General features: G+C 44.0%; 2 protein-coding genes across 2 annotated transcripts; one reads left to right on the forward strand and one right to left on the reverse strand.

Annotated features, from left to right (window-relative positions):
- The first annotated feature begins 289 nt into the window (after positions 1 to 289).
- On the forward strand, positions 290 to 4,319 carry LOC110486662 (claudin-4-like). The gene is made up of 3 exons (XM_021558431.2): positions 290 to 446; positions 1,910 to 2,042; positions 2,239 to 4,319. The coding sequence occupies exons 2-3, from the start codon at positions 1,911 to 1,913 to the stop codon at positions 2,740 to 2,742; spliced, it is 636 nt and encodes a 211-aa protein (XP_021414106.1). The 5' UTR covers positions 290 to 446; position 1,910; the 3' UTR covers positions 2,743 to 4,319.
- A 65-nt stretch (positions 4,320 to 4,384) lies between these two features.
- On the reverse strand, positions 4,385 to 13,541 carry LOC110486661 (coronin-1A). The gene is made up of 11 exons (XM_021558430.2): positions 13,407 to 13,541; positions 11,252 to 11,455; positions 7,094 to 7,216; positions 6,780 to 6,909; positions 6,475 to 6,656; positions 6,118 to 6,237; positions 5,926 to 6,030; positions 5,471 to 5,616; positions 5,305 to 5,362; positions 5,009 to 5,224; positions 4,385 to 4,771 (listed from the first exon to the last, which is right to left on the reverse strand). Exons 2-11 carry the CDS (start codon positions 11,447 to 11,449, stop codon positions 4,679 to 4,681), a joined length of 1,371 nt encoding a protein of 456 aa, XP_021414105.1. The 5' UTR covers positions 11,450 to 11,455; positions 13,407 to 13,541; the 3' UTR covers positions 4,385 to 4,678.
- Between the last annotated feature and the right edge of the window lie 1,691 nt (positions 13,542 to 15,232).

The following is a 15,232-nucleotide window of genomic DNA, read 5'->3' on the forward strand; positions in this document are numbered from 1 at the left end:
AAGTAACTTTAGTTCAGTAAACTATATTTGTCTTAAGGGGAGCTTTAATGTAGCTTAACTTCTTCCAGTGTGAAGTAATTGGTAGGTTGGTAAACTATTTTCAGAGTAGCTTCCCCAACACTGCTAAAAAGTTGTGACTAAACCTGGAATGTCAACACTGGAAACAAATGAAAGCTGGAATAAGAGTGGGAAAGAGAGGCATGAGACAAGTCCAGTCTGGTTGTGAGGTACATCCCTCTCTCTCCTGTTCTTCCCAGCCCCACCCTACACCTCGCAGTTCACTACAAAACCCTTTACATCACACCAGCTACATAACAGACCACCGCTTTACACAGATCAACACCTGAATTAAGAGAGTAGAATTTCCTTTTTAAGGAGAAGGAAAACCCTTGACAAATAACTTTACTTTTCAAATTTCCAATCAAGACAAGAGGACACATCATAAGGTATTAGTTCAACTTTTCAACTTGTATCTCTGATGTTGTGCTATTTCAAATATGAAACATGCCAGCTCCATAGTGCATTATAACTGCATTTTAATGTGTTATAACTCTTAGTGGAGTAACCAATCCAATCAAGTTTAAATAAATGAATATTGATGGTATGTTTAGGGGGCAGACACATGCATGTAACATCCTTATACCTTCATGAATGTCACTTAATTCAAACAGACTAAGGTATGTATGATTCAGGCCATATGGAAAGTACAAACAAATACACTTTTTTTTTGCTCTCTATCGATTAAAAAATAATAAGTTCTGAGGAACATTTCCACCCAAACTTTTACTTTTGACATGAATCTATTGTGAAACACTCGATGGTTAATCCAAAATACGCTACTTTTTCAATATGGTATCAGAAATGTATTCATGCTCTATTCCATTGATGAACCAAACATAACGCCTTCATGTTATGCTCAGGATTCAGTGATTCACCAGGATCTATAAGTAGCAACAATTACTATTAGTAATTTTGTTCTTACCACTCACCCCCATCCTCTCGACCTCCTCCTCTTCCTCTTAACCTGACCTCTATGGGTCCTTGTGAGAAGAGAAGACACATTTATGTCTTTGTTTTACTAGTCTGCCTGGTCTTGTCCAGTTGAATATAAGGAGAAGGGTCCAAGTAAGCACTATTGCATGTTTTCTTAATTCAATGAGAGTAGCATACCATCAAGGGGCGGCAGGTAACCTAGTGGTTAAAGTGTTGGGTCAGTCACCGAAAGGTTTCTAGATCGAACTACCCAGCGGACAAGATACAAATCTGTAGTTTTGCCCCTGAACAAGGCAGTTGTTCCAAGGCCGTCAATGTGACAAAAGCATTTGTTCTAAACTGACATGCCTAGTTAAATAAATAAAACAATTCCTTAGATGGAATAAATAATATGATCCAGTGGAGAAAATAAAGGGATGACATTTTGCAAGGCTACTGACTGTTGGGGTGGAAGAAAAGCTATTTTGGCTTGATTTAGTAAAGTTGTACTCAGCTAAAGGGATGACATTTGCTGGACTTTTTCGCAGGGCTAGGTGAGATTGAGTGGATCCAGGTGAGGAGAGGTTGAAGTCTCAATGAGACTAGGAGTGGCAGCATGCCTCTGAGCTGCAGCAGCAGGCTGAAGTAGACCGGGCCTGTCACAACACGACTTAGTCCCAGGGCTGTGCTTTCTGAGATTTTGTTTTTAAATGCACCTCTGAGCTACACAATCCTGACTTGTACAGGCCTGTCATAGGGAATGAGTCTGTGTGTGTAAGTATGTGTGTGTAGGTGTTTGTGGGGTACTCTGCCGTGTGATGATCACAGAAATGACCATGTAATTCTATATCTACGTTTAAAGCAACTACACTTCCTTTAATACCAGAATGTGAACTGGTATTGAACTGGCAACCCCCCCCCCCTCTCTCTCTTCCAGGATGGGATCTGCTGGGGTACAGATTGTATGTGTGGCCCTTGGGGTCCTGGGCCTGATCGGGGGCATTGTGTGCTGTGCCATCCCTAGGTGGAAAGTGTCATCATTTACAGGACAGAACATCGTAACGGCACAGGTACTGAGCAGATCAAGTGTTTTATTAGCCCTATGTGGTTTACATGTTAAACCGCTAAATACTTTCTAACATTATATTGACTCAAATTACTCTAATAACTCGGAAAACGTAGAATGAATGCAATGTGCTGAAGTCAAATAAGCTGTAATGAATGAATGGCATGTGTATTACTGTAACTATTTGTCTCTGTGTGTAGGAAACTGAAGAGGGCCTGTGGATGACCTGTGTGGTGCAGAGTACGGGCCAGCAGCAGTGTAAGAGCTATGAGTCCCTGCTGATCCTGCCATCTGACCTGCAGGCGGCCCGCGCCATGACCATCATCAGCTGCATGGTCACCTCCCTGGCCATCCTCATCTTGTTCGCCGGCGCCGACTTCACCACCTGCGTGGAGAATGAGGACATCAAGCCCAAGATCAGCCTTGTGGCTGGGATCGCTCTGTTGGTGTCTGGCCTCCTCCTCATCATCCCTGTCAGCTGGTCCGCCCACAACGTCATCAGCAACTTCTACAACCCCCTTGTGGCCCAGAAGATGGAGCTGGGAACCTGTATCTTTATTGGCTGGGCTGCTGGGGTGCTGCTGATTCTGGCCGGAGGCCTGCTCATGTGCTTCAGCAGAGCCAAATCTGGCAGCTCGGGAGGAACCGCCAAGTACTACGGCAACAGCGCTTCAGCCCCCGCTGCCAACAAGAACTACGTCTAGTGCATGTATTACACCTCTGTATGTTTGTATGTGTGTAGAGAGATAGTTTGATGTATTACACCTCTGTATGTTTGTATGTGTGTAGAGAGATAGTTTGATGTATTACACCTCTGTATGTTTGTATGTGTGTAGAGAGATAGTTTGATGTATTACACCTCTGTATGTTTGTATGTGTGTAGAGAGATAGTTTGATGTATTACACCTCTGTATGTTTGTATGTGTGTAGAGAGATAGTTTGATGTATTACACCTCTGTATGTTTGTATGTGTGTAGAGAGATAGTTTGATGTACTACACCTCTGTATGTTTGTATGTGTGTAGAGAGATAGTTTGATGTATTACACCTCTGTATGTTTGTATGTGTGTAGAGAGATAGTTTGATGTACTACACCTCTGTATATTTCTATGTGTGTAGAGAGATAGTTTGATGTATTACACCTCTGTATGTTTGTATGTGTGTAGAGAGATAGTTTGATGTATTACACCTCTGTATGTTTGTATGTGTGTAGAGAGATAGTTTGATGTATTACACCTCTGTATGTTTGTATGTGTGTAGAGAGATAGTTTGATGTATTACACCTCTGTATGTTTCTATGTGTGTAGAGAGATAGTTTGATGTATTACACCTCTGTATGTTTGTATGTGTGTAGAGAGATAGTTTGATGTATTACACCTCTGTATGTTTGTATGTGTGTAGAGAGATAGTTTGATGTATTACACCTCTGTATGTTTGTATGTGTGTAGAGAGATAGTTTGATGTATTACACCTCTGTATGTTTGTATGTGTGTAGAGAGATAGTTTGATGTACTACACCTCTGTATGTTTCTATGTGTGTAGAGAGATAGTTTGATGGAAAGGAAATGGGTCAGACAGAATGAAAACAAGAAAGGGGAGGGGTTTAACCTTGAGGATAAAGAAGGGACATTATTAGTGGAAATAATGGTTGTAAATATTGAATATTTCAAAATAGTAAGACTGGTTTAGTTGTAGTTAATCCAAGGGTCCAATATGGTGGTTCAATTTAAAATACACATATATGTTTATTTGTTTTGGGGGGGACTAACTCAATATACTATAATATACTACAAATCGGAACTGTGTAGAGATGATGATGTACCTAAATTCATACAGTTTCTTAACTGTGTCCAGCTCGCTAATAATCACCTACATGAAGGCTAGACAGTCAAGGAGCACCGGAAATTCCAAAAACGGAATTTGGATAGAGGAAATTATTTTACAAATTGTGACGGCGAGGAAATATAACCAATTTTCAGTGTGGATCTCCGGACCTCGTTGAAGACCAAATGCAGCCCCCGGGGCAGAAGGAGTTTGACACCCTTGTTGTAATGTGTTATCTCGTTGAGTTTTTTAATGCTGGGTGGCATGCTTCTATAATGCCATGAATGAACAACAGAGAGCAAAGTGAGGGACTCAGTGGTCATGCATCTCAAAATTCAGGTATAGTTAAATGACTGTATATATCATTTACATCCATGAGATCACAACTTTTTAACTTATGTAAATCAGCTTGTCTTTTACTTTTGTGTATCAAATAATAAATACGTGTTTTTATTTTATTCTGTTGCAATACAAATGATTGTCATCTCCTTTGGAAATGTTAACAAAAGAAAAACAAGTTTAAATATTTTGGAAAATATTAAGGACTTTTATTTCCAACTATGTAAGAGCATATATTAAAAACAAGTCTCTATAAATGTGACAACTCACACCAAAAAACGAATTCAAGCTTCCAGACCCAACAATATTTGGCTGCTGATATTGATGGATCCTGTCTCCAACTCTCCCTTTAAACATCTTTCCTTCAAACATCCACAACTATTTCTAACTATTTTACTTTCATCTCCTCTTTATCTTCTCCTCTTTACACCTCCTTCTCTCTCTCCATCAGCTCCATCTCGAACCCAATGGCTCTGTTTCAATTCTTGCTCTCCAGTTCGCTCACGCGCTTGGTCAGCTCCTCTACTGTTTCCTTCAGAGTCTTCACCTCCTTCTGCAAGGCATGTACCTCCTGAGAGAGAGAGAGAGAGAGGGAGAGAGAGATAGAGAGAGAAAGATAGAGACAAAAGAGAGAGAGAGAGAGAGAGAGAGAGAGAGAGAAAGATAGAGACAAAAAAAGAGAGAGAGAGAGAAAGAAGGAGAGGGGAGATTCCTTTGTGAGTTGTGCAAAAGAGGAAGCCATATCTAAAATACAGTATCTATTCACAGATATATCAAAGCATGTAGGTAGATGCAGCCATGTCCTTACCCCAGTGTTATCGTGCTGATGCCCCATGGCTGCTGATGTGGTCTTCAGAAGACTTTTGTGAACTTTGAACTCTTTGGATTTGGTGGTTGTCGCAAAACCGTCCTTCAAGGAGATCAGGATAGGTTGGCCCTCTTTGCCTTCAAACCACTCATTGGCCTCCACAGACGGCTCTGGACCCATGGTGTCTGGGTACAAATCCTCCTGAAACAGGTCAGACTGAAGAGAGAGAGAGAGAAAGTGTGATATTTAAGAATCACATGCTTTGAGTTATAGTCATTTTTTAAAAGTGAATTTACCTTGCGGGGCACCGTCATGACAATGGGCTCGCACTTCCTCTCATGGAGCTTGTAAAACCTGGTGGAGGACGAATAAAACAATATACATTCCCATTTTACAGACAGCGCTTGTGTGTATGTGTGTGTATACTGGCGAGTGAAAATGCCCATGACTCTGTGTGGTTACCTGGCGATTTCACACTTGTTGACCTCCAGGCCCCTCTTGGGCATGTAGCCCATGCCCTTCTGACTCTCCTTACTGCTGTACATGGACAGGTAGTGAACATAGGGAGCCTCATCCGTCACCTCAAAGTACCGGATACTGCTGTCACCCTGAGGCACGAAAATGAATGGTTAGTAAACCATAGTGTGTGTGTGTCAAAGGAGGTTGGTGGCATCTTATTTGGGGAGAAAGGGCTCATGGTAATAGCTGGAGCGGAATAGGTGGAATGGTATCGAATATATAAAACACATGGTTTCCATGTGTTTGATGCCATTCCATTTGCTTCGTTCTGGCCATTATTTTGAGCTGTTCTCAAAAAGCATTTGAGCCTCCTGGGTGTGTGTGTGTGTGTGTGTGTGTGTGTGTGTGTGTGTGTGTGTGTGTGTGTGTGTGTGTGCGTGCGTGTTTTTAACTCTAACCTTGCCACAGAGGTAGACGACGCCAGTGTCAGGGTCAAAGAAGGGCAATAGGACACCACTGCTGGTGTCCAACTCCTGCAGGGTGAGTGGCTCCCCAAAGCTCTTCTGTCAAACACATACAGGTCATGTCAGGTCTTAAGACACGATTCATAAGGCTTTATAAGAAGTTCATAATGGTCTCATAACACTCACCGGGTCCCAAAGTGCCACCTGCCTCTCACTCATGCGACTGAAGCCTGTGCTCAGGATCTTCCCATCGGACACAAACACAGCCTTGACAGGCCTGGAGCCTTCGTGTGTCTTCTCCTTCTCCTGAGAGAGACAGAAAGGCAGAGAGAGAGAGATTGTAGATTCAGGGAAAGACAGACACTCAACAAAGGAGGTTAATCTATCAAAGACACGTGAAGGGAACTATATGAACTAATCCCTGACTGTGATTCTATTGAGATCTATGACATTAAACCTGGTAGCTAGGTGCATCTGACTGTCCAGGGTTAGAGTGGCTGGTTCTCCTGTGGTATTGATGGGGGCAGGTAGGGGGGCACTCACGGCAATGACTGTGCCCTTGCGGGGGTCCAGCACACGTATGGTCTTGTCCTTACAGGAGGTGAGGATCTGGGAGCCGTCCCTGTTCCAGCAGGCACTGTAGATGAGGTCAGGGTGAACCGAGTCGATCCTCACCATGGCCTCTCCACACGCCACGTTCCATAGGATCACCACGTTGTCACAGCCTGGAAGCCAGGGGAGAGAGAGACGGAGGAACAGGCATTTAGGCCATGCAGTGCTACTCCACTTATGTTAACAGTTGAAGAGGCACTTGTATTCTGAGGCGATGCATCATAGCAGTGCTATACCTGCGCTCATGAGCACATTGTGGGCAGTGGGGTGCCAACTGAGGATGCCCACGCGTTTGGAGTGCCCCTCCAGCTTCACCACGGGGTCGTTCAAGGGCGTGACCAGGCCACCCTCCGGGATCTCCCAAATCTGAACGATGGAGAGGTAGAGGAAGAGGAGGGTATGTCATTACACTGAGTTAACACAGTACATAGATACAGAACACTGATCAACTGGATCACACAGGGACATATGTCCTAAAGTGCGTCCATAATATAATTATACTTAACAAGCTCACCATTATGGCCAGTGAAAAGTTGTGACCTCTACTTACCATGACACTGCAGTCCTCTGAACCACTGGCAATGATGTTGTCGTTGTGGGGACAGAACTCAATATCCAGCACTGGGCCTGTGTGTCCACAGACTGTGGGCTGGGACATGTCAATACGACCCGTCTACAGGGAGACACAAAGGAAAAAGATGGGTTACTATGACACAAATAAACACACACACACACAAGCTGATGGCTCAAACAGGAGATAAATACTACAGTATGCAGTAAGAACACATGGAGATGTAGAGTGTTGCTACCACTGTGGTCTTGGCAACAGAGAGACCTAGAGAGGGTTCAGAGGAGAGGAACTCAGTCAGCTGATGACATTTGTATAGCTGTGCCTGAAATCAGCCTTAGAGAGCAGAGAACTCTACTGGGTTTCCATGGCCCTGGTGGAACACACATGATCTGGACTGTTGGCCCTGGTGGAACACAAACAGGATCTGGACTGTTGGCCCTGGTGGAACACAAACAGGATCTGGACTGTTGGCCCTGGTGGAACACACATGATCTGGACTGTTGGCCCTGGTGGAACACAAACAGGATCTGGACTGTTGGCCCTGGTGGAACACACATGATCTGGACTGTTGGCCCTGGTGGAACACAAACAGGATCTGGACTGTTGGCCCTGGTGGAACACACATGATCTGGACTGTTTGCCCTGGTGGAACACACATGATCTGGACTGTTGGCCCTGGTGGAACACACATGATCTGGACTGTTGGCCCTGGTGGAACACAAACAGGATCTGGACTGTTTGCCCTGGTGGAACACAAACAGGATCTGGACTGTTTGCCCTGGTGGAACACACATGATCTGGACTGTTGGCCCTGGTGGAACACACATGATCTGGACTGTTGGCCCTGGTGGAATACAAACAGGATCTGGACTGTTGGCCCTGGTGGAACACAAACAGGATCTGGACTGTTGGCCCTGGTGGAACACAAACAGGAACTGGACTGTTGGCCCTGGTGGAACACAAACAGGATCTGGACTTTTTGCCCTGGTGGAATACAAACAAGATCTGGACTGTTGGGCCTGGTGGAACACAAACAGGATCTGGACTGTTGGCCCTGGTGGAATACACATGATCTGGACTGTTTGCCCTGGTGGAACACAAACAGGATCTGGACTGTTGGCCCTGGTGGAACACAAACAGGATCTGGACTGTTTGCCCTGGTGGAATACAAACAGGAACTGGACTGTTGGCCCTGGTGGAACACAAACAGGATCTGAACTGTTTGCCCTGGTGGAACACACACAGGATCTGGACTGTTGGCCCTGGTGGAACACACACAGGATCTGGACTGTTGGTCCTCTCTGTCACGTTGGCCCTCGCCCATCATTCACAGTACGAAAACAAAACCATCTACATTCAATAATGTACTAAAGATGTATAGTACATGCCTTATTTTGAATATGAAGTGGCATAATGTTTATTTTCAAAACTTTATTCAAATGTTTCTCCTAATGTTCCTGCCTTCATTGTAGATGAACAATCAGCTGCCATCCAAAAACCTCTTAGTCACTGTCTCAGTAATAGTGATCACATACTGGTTATATTGCTGTAGTAATAACTACAGAGTAGTTAAGTGACAGAAAAATGTACTTCTACAACACATAAATCAAGGTAGACTCATCGATATGACGTAGATGCAGAAAGTAAACAGCATACTGGGTCAATTTCCACAACAACTAAGAGCGTTGAAGCTTAAGGCTCAACTTCTCAGCTGTTTTGGTCCCGTGGCTCCCACACTGTAAGAGAGTGAAGTGAACCGGTGCACATGAGCAGATACTTTGTGTGACTGTGTGAAGTCGTGCATCTCGCTCATCTCAATATCTGCAGTCATTTCGCTGTCTACCTTTAAATCAAATTATCGTTCATTGGGGAACAATGGCTTCCTTTGACCAAATCATTAGTCCTTAAATGCACTGTGAATTTTGATTTAGAGGACTACTATTCATCCCTGTTACAGGCAAGTCCAAACAGTGATGCAATGGCGTCTACCCATGACGTTGAGACAGTCTATATCTTTGGGTAAAAAATAAATCTGTTATATCTACGTATCTATTCTATATATGAATATGCATACAGTTAATGTCAAAGTCTTTCAATTACACCTTTATGCTTCAATATCACATAACGCATTCAAAATCAATCTAGATATTGACTACTATAAGACCATTACATACACTATATATACAAAAGTATGTGGACACCCCTTCAAATTAATGCATTTGGCTATTTCAGCCCCACTCGTTGCTGACAGGTGTATAAAACCGAGCACACAGCCATGCAAACTCCATAAACAAACATTGGCAATAGAATGGCTTTACTGAAGAGCTCAGTGACTTTCAATGTGGCATGGTCATAGGATGCCACCTTTCCAACAAGTCAGTTTGTCAAATTTCTGCCCTGCTAGAGCTGCCCCGATCAACTGTATGTGCTGTTATTGTGAAGTGGAAACGCAGAGGAGCAACAATGGCTCAGCCGCAAAGTGGTAGACCACACAAGCTCACAGAACGGGACTGCCAAGTGCTGAAGCACGTTGCGTGTAAATATCGTCTGTCCTCGGTTGCAACACTCACTACCGAGTTCCAAACTGCCTCTGGAAGCAACGTCAACACAAGAACTGTTTGCCGGGAGCTTCATGAAATGGGTTTCCATGGCCGAGCAGCTGCTCATCACCATGCACAATGCCAAGCATCTCCTGGAGTGGTGTAAAGCTCACTGCAATTGGACTCCAGAGCAGTGGAAATGTGTTCTCTGGAGTGATTAATCAAACTTCACCATCTGGTTTGGTGGATGCCAGGAGAATGCTACCCGCCCCAATGCATACTGTCAACTGTAAAGTTTGGTGGATGAGAAGTAATGGTCTGGGGCTGTGTTTCATGGTTTTTGCTAGGCCCCTTAGTTCCAGTGAAGGGAAATATTAATGCTACAGCATACAATGACATTCTAGATGATTCTGTGCTTTCAACTTTGTGGCAACAGTTTGGGGAAGGCCCTTTCCCGTTTCAGCACGACAATGTCCCCGTGCACAAAGCGATGTCCATACAGAAATGGTTTGTCAAGATCGGTGTGGAAGAATTTAACTGGCCTGCACAGAGCCCTGACCTCAACCCCATCGAACACCTTTGGGATGAATTGGAATGCCGACTGCGAGCCAGGCCTAATCGTCCAACATCAGTGCCCAACCTCACTAATGCTCTTGTGGCTGAATGGAAGCAAGTCCCTGCAGCAATGTTCCAACATCTAGTGGAAAGCAATCCCAGAAGAGTGGAGGCTGTTATAGCAGCAAAGGGGGGACCAACTTCCTACTAATGCCCATGATATTGGAATGAAATGTTCGAGAAGCAGGTGTCAACATACTTTTGGTCATGTAGTGTATGTGTTTGTTGCTGATATTGCAGCACATTTGTCCCATGCTGATACTGTACCTGCATCCCACATATGCTTCTGTTTTTCAATGTCAAACCCACCACTGGTATGCATGACCAAAGAGCTATATTTTCATGTTATCTGACCCTAGCCCCGGTTCCAATTCATGTGCCAATGCCATTGATCAAACTCCAGGCGGTGCTATAGTCAGATGGCATGAAAATATAACTCCAGCTCAGTAAATAGCTCAGTATATATATATTTTATACAGTCTTTTTTTCTCATCTTTATCATGTGTGTTAATAATTTTGGACCTGACTGTATATGCAGCTGCACTATACTGCGCCCTAGCCACATCCTGTCAAGACTGTGTTGCACTGAACCTCTCCAAATATGGTGAAAAACTAGCAACAACACAGAGAGAGCCAGTGACGTGTAGAACCGAAACTCTGCCCCAAACTTCCTTATTCAGCACAATGTGTGATGCCGCCTTGCAAAATTCAAAATTCAAATGTTGAAAAAACATTGTTCTTAGAACAAACGTACAAACGACACGCCAATGAGCATTTTCATCAAAATTGTAGCGTAGTTGGGAAAATCTGGGCATGAATGAAAGTGACATTTTGAAACTTCAAGATTTGAGACTGAGGCATATGCATAGATCTACACAACAGATGGAGAGGGAAATGGACGTTAGAACACTTCTCCAAAATGAAAACCTCTAACTTCACTTAAGGCATTCACTTTGACCTCTGTCTCTCTGCTCAGGCCCACCTTGTTCAGAGGCAGCACTAGGAAGGCCCCTCCTCCGCTGGCATCCACAATCATGGCCACGAACTTGGGGTTGACAGAGCAGAAGTTGCTGTCCCAGGTCATCTGGGAGATGCGGATGTCATCATAGCACTGGTCAGCCTTCACCCCCTGGCCGAAGACATGACGGAACTTACTGGCCCTGACTACCTTCCTGGACATGGTGACCTGATAGGGGAGAGAGATGAGGATGGGGAGAGGAGAGGGGGGGGGGATGGGGCGGTAGTAGGAGAGATGAGGACAAGGAGAGGAGAGGAGAGAGGGGGGGGGTGGGTCGGTAGTAGGAGAGATGGGGACAAGGAGAGGAGAGAGTGGGGGGATGGGGCGGTAGTAGGAGAGATGGGGACAAGGAGAGGAGAGAGGGGGGGATGGGGCGGTAGTAGGAGAGATGAGGACAAGGAGAGGAGAGAGTGGGGGGATGGTAGTAGGAGAGATGGGGGACAAGGAGAGGAGAGAGTGGGGGGATGGTAGTAGGAGAGATGAGGACAAGGAGATGAGAGAGTGGGGGGATGGTAGTAGGAGAGATGGGGGACAAGGAGAGGAGAGAGGGGGGGATGGTAGTAGGAGAGATGAGGACAAGGAGATGAGAGAGTGGGGGGATGGTAGTAGGAGAGATGAGGACAAGGAGAGGAGAGAGTGGGGGGATGGTAGTAGGAGAGATGAGGACAAGGAGAGGAGAGGGGGTTAGTGTGGGAGAATTAAGAGGAGATATAAGAAGAAAAGGGAAGAGGGACAGAGTTGTTAATGCACAGCAGTAGACTAATCAAGTGGTTATTGTATTTAAGAATATGCAGACTGCTACTGTAGCCAGTGAACTCTCACCCGGCACCCCTACAACATTTACATAGACAGAGAGAGAGAGAGAGAGAGAGAAAAAAGAGAGAGAGTGAGCGAGATGTACAGAAGAAAACCAGTAATCTGTGAAATAAATGCAACTGTTCATAATTTGCATAAATAATACACAGATGCAAGTATAAACATTTTACAGGATATGAAGAGCAATGTAGGGATTTGAATACTGTGACCTTAGATGCCACAAAATGTCATAAGAACATGAGCATCACTGACTCACTCCCTAGTTAGACCACAAGACAAGCACTTAGTGAGGAGACAAACATACAGACACAAAGCTACAGGAAGGAAGGACAATACAGGAAAAGCAGAGAAAAGGGGAAGAAAGAACTTGCACAACTACTTCCTCCAGTCTGCAACTGTTTCTTTTTGTCTTTATTATCCGAGGTACACTTGTGGCTCTGTGCAATGCTTTAACTCACATCTAGTCGTAGGGATGAACCCGCACAGAGAGAGAAAACATGGAGAATTGAAGGAAATAGGAGCATATGGGACTACAGAGGCAAACTGAAAGGCATACTCCACTGCTGTTTGTAAATCATGTGAACCAGGAACCTACAGCAACAGTTAGACCACATCCTACAGAACAAACAACAGAACCACAAAACTATCGTTCTTTCCGTTTCATTCACACACATGCTCTCTTGTCCCTCTCTAATGCTCCTTTTTCACACATTAAACAGTTGGCAGATATGTAAATTATATTATCTTTTTGCGAGCTATAACCAAAGAGAATGCAACTGGTTGAAATATTGTCGTCCAATTTAGGGTTTGTAATGCATTACTGTCAGTAGATAGTCCTCATGTTCAATGCATAGGCTACATTTCACAAGTTTCAGATTTATCAATAAGAATATTAGTGCACACAATGACTCAGTCCTGACCTACAGCCCATACATTTATGCTGTAAAACGACAACTCTAAAAGAGTGAGCAGAGAATTTACCTCCATTTGCAGACCTTACTTCCTCAAATCTGAAGCTGCGCTGACTCTGAATCCCTTGGCTAAAGACTTAGGCCTCACTGTTCTTGTAGCATTTGTGCATCACAAGACCTCTTTGGTAGACTTTCATCTAATGCAATAATCCTTTGCAGAGTGTGCCTTAATGTTATAAAGGATCAGGACCGGAGTACATGTCAATAATGGTGTGTGTGTGTGTGTGTGTGTGTGTAGGCCTACAGCGTAATCATATAAAGTGACAGCAATTATGGACTATCAGTCACATGGTTTGTGATTACTAGGAGAAGGATGCTGAAAGCAGGCCTACCTGTTTTAGTGATGGGGAAATGTTCTGCTCAGTCAGGCTCCCTGCTTGGTTCTGCTGTGTCGCCAGAGAGGAGTAGGAGCCGGTAGTCTAGGGTAGATCTCTTTATGTGATGGAGGAAGTGAGTTTTAGATGAAGGTGGAAATGGGAGGTGTCACGTTCTGTCTTCTTACTTGCTGGGGTTGAAAGATTTAAATTACAGATCTCAAGAAGAGATGAATTGAAGTTGTTGATATGCAGACCAAAGTGAGCCTAATTAATTAGACTAATCAAATCATCAAAGCGTGTGTGCAATACTTTCTAAGTCTGGTTTACTTTGATTTGTTTACATTTCATTTAAATTAAGATAGATATATATATATATATATGAAGATAAACATTGTAATGTCACTGTAACAGAGTCTCCAGAGTGCTCTAAAGCTTTGGGCCTCCCGAGTGGCGCAGCGGTTTAAGGCACTGCATCGCAGTGCTAGAGGCGTCACTACAGACCAGGTTTGATCCTGGGCTGTATCACAACAGGCTGTGATTGGGAGGCCCATAGGGCAGCGCACATTTGTCGTCTGGGTTAGGGGAGGGTTTGGCCGGGGGAGCTTCACGAGTAGGCTGTCATTGTAAATAAGAATTTGTTCCGAACTGACTTCTCTAGTTAGATAAATAAAGAACAATGAATTCTAGGGTTAGGTCATCCCAAGGATCCCACTTAGCATCTACCATACTGTAGTTGCCTACTTGCAGTGGGGACTGTTGACTGTGGGATATAAATATGTGCAAAGAGGGTGCTGCTGTGTACAGGACAACCGCCTACAAAAATCACAATTTAACCCCTTTGCACAATGTATGGATAACAAGATGAAGTCAAACAGAGAATGCCATGGTACAGCTAGGCTCTGTTTAAAGACACATGTATGGATAACAAGATGAAGTCAAACAGAGAATGCCATGGTACAGCTAGGCTCTGTTTAAAGACACATGTATGGATAACAGGATGAAGTCAAACAGAGAATGCCATGGTACAGCTAGGCTCTGTTTAAAGACACATGTATGGATAACAAGATGAAGTCAAACAGAGAATGCCATGGCACAGCTAGGCTCTGTTTAAAGACACATGTATGGATAACAAGATGAAGTCAAACAGAGAATGCCATGGTACAGATAGGCTCTGTTTAAAGACACATGTATGGATAACAGGATGAAGTCAAACAGAGAATGCCATGGTACAGCTAGGCTCTGTTTAAAGACACATGTATGGATAACAAGATGAAGTCAAACAGAGAATGCCATGGTACAGATAGGCTCTGTTTAAAGACACATGTATGGATAACAGGATGAAGTCAAACAGAGAATGCCATGGTACAGCTAGGCTCTGTTTAAAGACACATGTATGGATAACAGGATGAAGTCAAACAGAGAATGCCATGGCACAGCTAGGCTCTGTTTAAAGACACATGTATGGATAACAGGATGAAGTCAAACAGAAAATGCCATGGTACAGCTAGGCTCTGTTTAAAGACACATGTATGGATAACAAGATGAAGTCAAACAGAAAATGCCATGGTACAGCTAGGCTCTGTTTAAAGACACATGTATGGATAACAAGATGAAGTCAAACAGAGAATGCCATGGTACAGCTAGGCTCTGTTTAAAGACACATGTATGGATAACAAGATGAAGTCAAACAGAGAATGCCATGGTACAGCTAGGCTCTGTTTAAAGACACATGTATGCATCCTTTAACCAGACCCTGCTCCCTCAACCCCCCTGAAAACATCTCCATTAAAACAAGCAAGAGAACAGAACAGGAGAGACCAAAAAGACAGAATGGAAGGCCA

The sequence above is a fragment of the Oncorhynchus mykiss genome, chromosome 13 (genome assembly GCF_013265735.2).
Source record: "Oncorhynchus mykiss isolate Arlee chromosome 13, USDA_OmykA_1.1, whole genome shotgun sequence".
NCBI classification, from domain to species: Eukaryota; Metazoa; Chordata; class Actinopteri; order Salmoniformes; family Salmonidae; genus Oncorhynchus; species Oncorhynchus mykiss.

Coding starts and splice junctions, on each gene's coding strand:
- LOC110486662 (XM_021558431.2), top strand. CDS start 1,911: ATGGGATCTGCTGGGGTACAGATTGTATGTGTGGCCCTTGGGGTCCTG. Junction 2,043..2,238: donor AGAACATCGTAACGGCACAG/GTACTGAGCAGA, acceptor CTCTGTGTGTAG/GAAACTGAAGAGGGCCTGTG.
- LOC110486661 (XM_021558430.2), bottom strand. CDS start 11,449: ATGTCCAGGAAGGTAGTCAGGGCCAGTAAGTTCCGTCATGTCTTCGGC. Junction 6,031..6,117: donor AGGTGGCACTTTGGGACCCG/GTGAGTGTTATG, acceptor TGTGTTTGACAG/AAGAGCTTTGGGGAGCCACT. Junction 4,772..5,008: donor ATCAGCACGATAACACTGGG/GTAAGGACATGG, acceptor TCTCTCTCTCAG/GAGGTACATGCCTTGCAGAA.